Source organism: Trichechus manatus, unplaced genomic scaffold (genome assembly GCF_000243295.1).
Source record: "Trichechus manatus latirostris isolate Lorelei unplaced genomic scaffold, TriManLat1.0 scaffold00142, whole genome shotgun sequence".
NCBI classification, from domain to species: Eukaryota; Metazoa; Chordata; class Mammalia; order Sirenia; family Trichechidae; genus Trichechus; species Trichechus manatus.
In genome coordinates, this window is record NW_004444078.1 from 5,494,032 (window position 1) to 5,504,580 (window position 10,549).

At 34.0% G+C, this 10,549-nt stretch overlaps 1 protein-coding gene across 2 annotated transcripts in view; it reads left to right on the forward strand.

Annotated features, from left to right (window-relative positions):
• TFPI (tissue factor pathway inhibitor) overlaps positions 1-8,723 on the forward strand; it is a 58,562-nt gene extending 49,839 nt beyond the window's left edge. The window contains exons 7-8 of one of the 2 annotated variants that reach the window (XM_023739896.1): positions 7,416-7,595; positions 8,325-8,723. In XM_023739896.1, coding sequence (XP_023595664.1) covers positions 7,416-7,595; positions 8,325-8,431 — 287 coding nt within the window. In that variant the 3' untranslated portion in view covers positions 8,432-8,723. Of the gene's footprint in view, positions 1-998; positions 3,627-7,415; positions 7,596-8,324 lie in introns of those variants that run through there. The other variant, XM_023739897.1, reaches the window with a different exon arrangement.
• Positions 8,724-10,549: the final 1,826 nt, after the last annotated feature.

Sequence of the window (10,549 nt, forward strand, 5' to 3'; positions counted from 1 at the left end):
TCAGACATAACTAAAACACACAATCATATATAAAATGACTAAATTATTAGCTTTTTGATATCACTATATATCCATTATGTTCGAATCAGGTCATCTTTAATCACACAGATTTACATTTCTTCCCTTCATTATGAAATGTTAAAAAAAGAGACTTAATGGATGCATTCTTACTGTGTAAATTTCATCTCATTCACTTAGCTTAAATTTGTCTACATTTTCTGTTACTCTTCATCCAGATTATGTCATACCTACCCTTAAACATATTTTTCTATCCATTCAGACTACCCTCTTCATTGTCATTAAATAAAAATCATCCACCTTCATTCCCCATGATGTTTCATGTGATTTCTCCAACATAAAATTCATTCACCCTCCTCATCTTATCTTAGCTATCTGCCTTTTCACCATCATAAGGAAGACTTCCTCCTTTCTCTTTCCCCTTGGTTCCCTATTGTGACTAATTTAAGCTTTATTTAAAGTTATCTTAGCTTTGCCTCACTTACTAGATTACAAACTCTTGGAAGGAGGATATTTTATAGACTACATCATTCCCTCAAATTAGCCCAGTGATAAGCACGTGACAGATGACTCACAATTTTTATTTATTAATTTTGTGATCCACAGTTACAAAAGAAAGAACAAATGATGGTCGGAGGAATGCTGATCATACTTACCAAGTCTTTCTGAACGTCTTCTGCATTTGTTCATCAATGCTCATTTTAGGATTGAGTAGAATTCTATGCATATACTAATAATTGTGTTTTGGTATTTCTTTGGTATTTATATGGTATATGTGATGCATTTGATAGCCATATCATTAATAAAGTTTGAATAGTTACTTACATACAGTGAATATATTTATTTCAATGCATCTTTCAGTTAAATGCCTAACTAGCAAAGAAAAACTAATCTTCTCAAGTGTTTATACTGGTTCTCGGTCTTTTGAGTGGATCTGAACCATTCGTGTGAAAAATGAGTTATCTTCCTTGTTCTCATAGCTCCCTTTGCATCTGTACATCAACTCCTGACAGCTGCCTTGGGACTACATCACCTTTATGATATTTTGGAAAAAAAAAAAATCTTCGGGTAGACTTCAAAAACCTACTGCCAATCCAATCTAGAACTTGCCTTCTGGCTGAGAAAAGGAACATTTACATAGCCACCGCACCTCAGATTCCTCCTGCCAAACTCCATGTCAAAGGCAAAGGAAAGGATATCATCCTGAAGACCATTTAGCTAGTTGAATCTCTCTCTCGACTGTATTCAGTGTATGACCTAGTGCCAGATTCTACATATATATGAAAACTGAGAAGAAAATAATTTTTCTTAGTTTTTGGTTATCATTGGCTTCCTGGAAGAGGTATTTTGCTCACAGATGACCTGATCAACAGCCCAACACTATCACTGGTTGAGCCAATTTCAGATTTTCAAGAAAATGTTTTCTCCTATTTGGCCTTTTGTTGAAGGTATAATTACATATAGAGGAATACCACAACTGGAAAGAAAATATTCTCCTGTCAACTAAAAGAGATACATTCACAGCTGCATATCACAGTTTAATCACTAGCACTATCAACAATCCTGAAGAACCTCACTTCATCCACAATCCACTTCCATAGTCCCAGAGAAGTGTCCTGCCTCTTATAATGTGTTCTCAGGCCAAGAAGCATAGAAACTTCCTTCATAATCCAAATATACCTGCATGGTAGACCTCGTGCCTCATGTGCTGGCACTCTGGCAAGCTGGCTTTCCAAAAACAGATAACAACTTATGGAGAGGATCTATCAGGCCACCTACTTCCTGGCAGGAACCCTGGTGAGAAAGAAAAATGTGGCACTTCATCTCTGCCAAGAGTTCTGTCATCCAAATGCAGTCACCCTAGGTGACCACTGCTTACTTTTGCTAATCCCTTTCTTCCTGGATCATCTTCGGGCCTTAACAAAGCTAAATTTTTGTCCCAGGCATAAGAGTTCTCCAAAACAGTGTTTCTCAGACATGAATAATATATAGACATTTTAAAGGGAAAAAATTACAGACTTCCAATTAGTAAATCAAACTATTTAAAATGGCATTATTTTTATATGAATAAGAAAAATAGGTATAAACTCCTTACACTTGTGACAATCACACAATCATAAACCAAGACAAATTTACAAATACAAACAATACTATGAACTAATAAATTAACAATACTATTTTGCTACTACATGAGTGTTTTGCTAAAAAAAAAAATCCTATTGTAATATGAATCTGGTTTTGAGTGCTATAGGGCATGTTAAGAGCGAGTTGAGAATAGGTTAGAAATGCCTGTGCTATCCTATGTTGTGTGAAATTCTTCAACTACTTTTTTTCTATTTAACTACTGCAAAATTTTTGAAGGACTGTATTTGAGAAGCATTGAAGTAAAATGTGTTGGCTCTGAGAATCCCAGCTTCACCTCTTCTAGGAAACACATCTATATGGTGTTTCTTGTTTTCTATCAGATCCAAACGTTATTAAATGGATCTGACTGACTGTGCAAATATGATCATGGAATGCATAAAGGCCTGGGACTTTTGCCTGTCATTTCTATAATCAGTTCAGGTTAAGGGTGCCAAACATAATAATCCTTGCCTTCAAATGCTGTCTCTCTGAATACTGTTTGGCTCAGCACTGTTGTTCCCAAGACTTGTTTCCAGGCTCTTTGTTTGGCGCACCACTTTGATTATATATCTTTCTCTTGTTCAGACTGGATAAATTCCAACTTCATGCAGGGGGAATCTGGGGTGTGTTGGCTATGTAAGTGTTCCTTTTCTATGTCTTCCAATTATTTTTTAGGTAGTTGAAAGCACTGGATTCATGGACAAACACATGAGGGTTTCATTTCCGTAAGCTGGCCAAAGTCTCACCACCCTTGCTTCTAAGGAGCTTTCTGGGCACCACTGATTTCGACACCATTGTAGGAGTATACATTTACACAATCTTTTAGTGCAAAATTCATCAGCATCTACCAGTTTATAAACTGAATATACCTCTTAGAAAATTCTAATTTTAGAAATATCTGAACTTGTATACAATGATGTTAATGAGCCACTGTCTGGAATTAAACAATTGCAATTATCTAAATATCCAAAACAAGGGATTGACTAAATATTCCAGCCAGTTCATGCAATAAAATGCTGTACATACATTAAAAAGAATAAGTTATATATCTACATGAACAAATGTGGAAACAAATCATAAAAGATATTACCAAGTATAGTGATATGCAAATAATGTGCTAATATATGTTCGCATATGCAAACAATTTTGGGAAAGAAATACAGCAAACCATCGATAATGCTTAAAAGGGTAGGGGTCAAATTATGAAGAACTTTTGTTCTATATTTGTTATACTTTTATATTATTTCAAAATTTGACTATAATGTATTTTAAATTTTAAAATGTATATTTCTCTTTGCTAAAAAAGCACGGGAAAAAAGAATTATTTTATATTTAATTCCCAAAAAAAAAGATCTAACAAGGCAAGAAAAAATAATTTACTCAGCAAATGAAGACGTGGTTCAGAAAACCCAATTTGGTTGGTAAAATGAACATCTAAATAGGCATGTAAGGTGAGAATTATAAGGAAGACACCACAGTAAAAATTCAAAGTGAGTATAAGATTCAGAGTTTACGTGTATAAGTTTCAAAGTAAATTCACATAAACTACTTTATGTGTAGAGGTGACTTTGGAGCTCCATCTTACAGTTTAACAGCAATAGTAGGTCACAGCAGTTCCTGACAGAAAAAAGGCGGATCCTGAGTTCTGAAACCTATCATAAACCCTCTAGATTGAAGCTATCCAACTTGTATTAATGACAAGATCAAGACAGGATGCATTTGATCATTAAATTCCCTTTGGAAAATGAACAAAATTCAGGTTAGTGTCTTTTTATTCTATCTTAAGTTTCTGTGAATAATTATAATCTAGACAAAAGGAATAACATTGTACAACTAGCCTTTATATTTTCTTTCATTGTAGATGTCAAAGTCTGGATTTTGAACAGGTGAGTGCCTATGTTTATCTAGAATAAATTTGTTATTTAAAAACAAACTGATGTCCTCACAGGGTACAAAAAAAATTCAATGTCTTCACTTTTGGAGATCGAACTAAATGACAATTAAGAATTCAAAAATGCCTTTGTGCTAAAAGATCCTCGAGAAACCATCATTTCTTTAATTCTACTGTGATTTGTGCTATTAAAACCAGTGATAGTCTTGCTGCTCAGAGTTTTGATGGCTTTAGGAGAAATGGTTAGTTAACATATCAGGTACAATTCATGTTCTGAAGTGTAATGGCCTTATAAAGAGTCCCCAACTGATGATAGCTTTTTACATTTTTTAAAACTTCCAAAATTTAAACACATGATACAATATCCTTAGTGATACACTTCAAATTTTAACCCACTATCAAAATATTTTTATTTCTAGTGTTAGGAGCCTCACTAGAGATCTGGGTCCAAGTTGTGTTCGATAATCTATGCAGGCATTAATTGAAATCAGGGCAAACAAAGTGAGATAAACAGGCACTCTCTGAGAAGGACCAAGTATCTGGTAACAGGCAGTTCAGGTCTGTACACCAGTTCCCAGGCTGCCAGAGACAGCATGCCAGATCCCCTGTGGTTCAGAAGTCACAAACAGTCAATCTGATACCTTGGATAACTAGTAGTGAGATTTGCTCTGATTGTATCTGTGCTGGTTAATTGTCTGCTTGCCCGCAGATCTACCGTCTGCTCTCCGCCAGCCCTGTCAAGTGTTACAGCTTCTGAGTGGGTTTAGTTAGTGGCAAACACCGGCAAAAGATTCAATGGCAGAAGGAAGACTGAAGCTAAGATACATCTCTCCCACCAAGCCTGTGTTGTATCATCCATGGTTTCCACTCCCACTGGAGAGGCCCATTATGGTTCTAGCTTTCACCTAGTATTATAGGCTCCTGGTTTCTGGTAATACAGGCTCCTCCCAATGTACCTCTAACCTACAGACTATAGCTCCAGATGTACCAGGCTAGTGTGCCCTCACTTGAAATATCCTGAATTTTGTTAAGGGGCCACACTTACTACAGGTGGTGTTTTAGAGAAAAGAAGGATAGGCTTGCTCGCCATAATCAGAAAACTCTCTTCCTGAAACAGGGGCTTGAGGTAGGGCATTGCTAAGACATAATAACTAACATATGTAAAGAAGTGTGCCATTTACAAGTGAATTCACATATATTATCTGCTACTTGCTGTGGGCTAATACATTTTGTATACAAAAAGTGAAATTGATATATAAGTCATATGATTTCATCATACTCTCATATATACTATAAGGCATTTGTGGATGCTTATTGAGAGAAAAAAAAGAAAAACAATTCCTGTATTTTCTCTGCTTCTTGTATCAGGCTAACTGCATTTGCTTTATTCCTTTTGGTTCTGAACATACACCTATGACTTTGGAAGCTAATGGAGATAGAGGCAGGAGCAGTTGATAACCATCTCATACTCTAGACTGTGGATTGATGAGAATCCACACAACACACCTTGGAAAATTTTGCACCATAGTAGGGCTTGATTACAACACACCTCCTTGAACTACTAGGAAATTCTTCTTTTATAAACCACTTTTAGTAACAGGGGTTTTAACATTTTCTGGAAAGCTCAACAACATTCTTCATCATATGCATATTAATTCTGATGTATAATGATATATAATTGTACACTATATCACTGCTGTCCAGTCGATTTTGACTCAAAGCTTCCTCATAGGTTTCCAAGGCTATAAATCTCTATGGAAGCCGACTACCACATCATTCTCCCACAGAGCTGCTGGTGGTTTTGAACTGCCAACCTTTCGGTTAGCAGACGAGTGTCTTAACCACTGCGCCAGCAGAGTTCCTTAATTGTACACTATAATCCCCACATAAAATGAGGTAAAATAAATAAGACTGCAGGATTCTGAACAATAGTTGTTTTACAGAACCTATTAGTTTCCTTTCACATCCCAGTGTTTACAGACCTATTCAAAGTCCTAAATAAAATTTAATATTCTTTTCATGATTACAGCTCATGTAATCCAAGAATTCAAGAATATTAACTTTCTAAAATATATATCCTTGCCATAGTGTTTTCTACCTATCTTATATTTTCCAGAATTTTTTTTCTGTAGTACATGAACTATCATATTAAGACATTTTAAAGTTTATTTAAATATTTTGAAGGTAGGAAGTGGTAAAAAAAAAAAAAAATGTATATAATTTAAGAATTGGGTTTTTTTTCTAAAATTGTTTCTTTTTTTCTTTTATTTTACAGCCTGCTCATCTGGGGTTCACTTGCTACCAGACCACCTCTTGCTTTCTGTACAACTTGTTTGTCTTCTTTGGCTACTGGATTCCTCCAAGTTCTATTTTCCTCCAGTGTTGAAAATCTAGCTCCTTCTTCGCCTGCATTTGCTGTGCCACATCTTACCATTTGGCAAAGTCACTAAAGTTTTCTGACATTGATTCCTCACCGTTTCACTACTTAACCTCTGCAGTGTCAGCTTATTAATATCAAGTAATTTAGCTGTGCTACTGAAGATACAAGCTTCCCCTCACTGACAGGAATTTGCAAAGAAACTAAAAGCTATCATGAGACTGAAACCATTTCTCCGCTTTGCCTTTAGGGAATGAATGTTTCTTTTTACTCTTGTTGCATTTTTTGTCTTTGAAAGTGGTTGGTTCCATTGGCAGAACAAGTTGTTTTTATTTGAATGGCGTTAGCAACATTGCTATCTTTTCAAAAACATCTAACTCACCTAGAACTGGTGCTTCATTTCACAAGAAAAAAAAATTACTACTATGTCAAACAATATGTTCTGGGCTCCTCCCCGAAGCCTAAAGTTACAACTTGCTACACATGAATTTCTGCATTTTACACTGTAATCATAATATACCATTCAGAACATTTTTCAGTCAATAGAAGAAAGTCTTCCTCAGTTTCGGTGTTTGTGAATAAGGACTTTGCTTATCAGGACTTTTTCCCCCAAAGATGAACTCTTCATGAACAAGTGATATGTATACCTTCATAGTTTAAAAAGAAAAATGGTTACAAATGTTAAAAAGCTTAATTGTTGTATGGTGGTTGTTTTTATTGCATATAACTAATTTATTTATATTGAAAGTAATCATAACACTTTCCTTTAGTACATTTATCTATTTTTTATTCATTGGTAAAAGAACTCAGTATAGTGTGCACTGGGAGATTGGTTAATTATTTTCTTAGAATTGAAATACATGAATTTTATTAAGTACTGCTCCTATTTATTCAGATTACTATTTTACATAGACATGCCAGAAAACTAAGCTATCAACAATATATAACATGAAAGCCACAGAATCACATCATATATGGCTTACCATGTTCTCTTGATGTTCTTAGGATTTCACGGCCCCTCATGGTGTCTGACCCCAGCAGACAGAGGATTGTGTCAAGCCAATGAGAGCAGATTCTACTACAATTCAAACACTGGGAAATGCCACCCATTTAAGTACAGTGGATGTGGAGGGAATGAAAACAATTTTACTTCTAAGTTAGGCTGTATTACAACATGTAAAAAAGGTATAGAAGATATTCTTTCCATTAACTTACTAGTTTTAGAATGAGTTTTTTGAAATTATAAATGGATCTAATCTATTAAAATATCATGAAATTAGTTCTTTTATTATAAGAAACAAAGTATTATGATTTAGCTAATAAATGTCTCCTTTTCTATTACATTTTTATAATAATGCTAGATATATTAATTGCAATTCCTCCTTATGTGTTTTCAGAAAAAAACTATTTTACAAAAATCAAATATTTCACTCTTTTAATATTTAAATACTAAGCATTCATTTTAAATCTTTATACCAAAATATTTTTAAGTTTGCTTATAATGAACAAAAATTTTAACGTTTTTTAATTTTCTTCTGAATATAAAAGACATACATGTTTATAGTAGAATAGAAAGAGTATGAAAATGTAAATAAAAATAATCTATAGCACTACCAACCACATACAGCCATATTTTCTTTTTTTTAAATGAGTATGAAGTTCTAACTGAAGATAAACTAATAATAAAAGTCAAAGTCAACAGTATTCTTATCCATTTTTTGCTAACACCTATATATGCAAAATTACTTCCTTAGAAATAGAATGTTCTACACAAAGGCATGGACAAATTAAAAACTTTTAAGCCAATCACATCTTTTGGTTTCAAATGTTAGAAGATAATTTCAGAAAAATTTAGAAAAAATGTGTTATTGTATTACTTTATCATGCATGCATTTGTTGCTCTTCCTCTTGTAGGTTTCATCCAAAGAAAATCAAAAGGAGGAGCAATTAAAATCAAAAGAAAAAGAAAGAAGCCACAAGTGAAGACAGTATATAAAGAAATGTTTGTTAAAAAGATATAAATTTGTTAAACATTATTAGAAAATTAACTCTACTAAATATTTTTAATGAAGCTTAACACTACTAAATATTTTTCATGAAGCTTAACACTGATTTTTTTTCTTTCCTGTAACCCTTTTAATGAATATTTTCAGAAAGTAATTTTCTCTGCAAATTGTACTTGATATTAATACATTTATATCAGAGTTCCCTTTTCTAGTCCAGTAAAATAGCTTATTCTAGGGCTGAAATTTATTAACAGGAGGAGCTCTGGTGGCACAGTGGTTAAAGTGCTTGGCTGCCAACTTAAAGTTCCTCAGTTTGAACCCACCAGTTGCTCCGCAGGAGAAAGATGTAACACTCTGCTCCATAAAGATTTGCAGTTTTGGAAACCCTGTGGGGCAGTTCTACCCCATACTATAGGGTCACTATGAGTTGGAAATGGACTCGATGGCAGTGGGTTTGGTTTTCAGAATTTATCTCCTTCTCTCAATTATCTCCTTCTCCCTCTCCCTTTCTAAGTATTTGCCATTCAACTACAAATTATCACACTACTGACCACATCAGATCAGTCCCTTTTTCCATTTGGTGACCATCTATTTGAGAATATGTTTTCACTTAGTTGTTTTGATCATGTGTACAGTGATCTTCTGTTTTGAGCCTGTGTACAATAATCTCTTCAGATTAAGATACACAGCTATCAAATAAAAAGGGCCTTTTTATTTTCAAATCTAAAATGTGACAAGTATCTGCTTCTAACAAAGGTCACCCAATTGTACATTGGAGTGAGCTGGTATAATACAATTCTGCCATGTACTTCCCTCCCTAGATATACATTTTTTCCCTTTGTACTAACTAGGACTCCATCAGTCTTGAACCAATTGGTATCTGAACAAAGAACAGTCAAATCTGCATCACGTGCCTGCCTGATTTTGATTGATTTGATTTTTATTTGGCTATGGCTCATTATGTAAATCAAGATGATTTGAATATTTGTGCCTTAAATACATGCCACAATTATAGGAAAATTGGATCTGTGTAAAAGGGAAGTTTTTAATGACAATCAAAAGGAAATTTGGTTTATGCACTTTCTAATTTTATTGTTTGACATAATTTTCCCTTACCCAACATAGCAAGAATATTTAAACCTCCTTTAACCTATTTATTTATCATTAGGCATGGCACGCAATACAAACAGTGATTCATGCTAAAAAGATTGTTTTTTAAAAGGTATGTCATTTCTATAGAAGAAAAAGTTACCAGCATGGAAGACTCTACTAGAAAATCTATGCACTATTCACTCTCAGAGTCACAGCTAACATTTCCCTGAAGTTATCTACACATCTGCTGAACCACATGCAGTCTGGCATCTCAATATCTTCCCAGACGTTTCATTTTCTATAGTAGTAACTACAAATTTTACAGTGAAATATGAACTTGTCATCTAGAAACAACTAACCATTTCATCCATTTGGTTGAGCTTCATAACTTCTATCAAGAGTATTGTAATTCTGCCTGTTTCCCAGACTCGAAAGTTTGAGCTCAATTTTGATTTCTTATTTTCCCAAACCACATCTAATCAGCCTTCAAATCCTACTGCTTCCTTTATCATTAAGTTCATTCAACTCCTAGGCTTTTTACCCTCTAATGCATCTTCACATCAGTATTAATTCTGTATAATTAATTTAGTATCTCTTTCCACCACTTAAAATACTTCAAAGAGTCACCAACTGGTACTCAAACTCTCCCCATGCCTGCAATTTAATTTTGATGTATATTTCTGGACTTCATGAATACTTCAATTTAGTTAAAAGAATTTATTTACTGTTCACTGACTATGTCTTTAACATCTCAGATTATTTCATGCTGATTGCTTATTTAAAAATCTGATACCCTCCAGACCACTAATCTGAAATCAGGGTCCAGCTATCTTGAAAAGTTTCAAGATACAATATGAAAAGTCCTAATATAAAATAACAAATAATTTTCCTTCTATGGCATAAAAATTATATCATTACAAAATAGTATCCATTTGTCAGCTTAAGAAAGATGTCATACCTTGATTTCCAATATTCAGTACAGTACGTAAATAACTGCCCTAACTTGGATCCTTTTGTGAAATCTGAGACTTCTATTGAAAA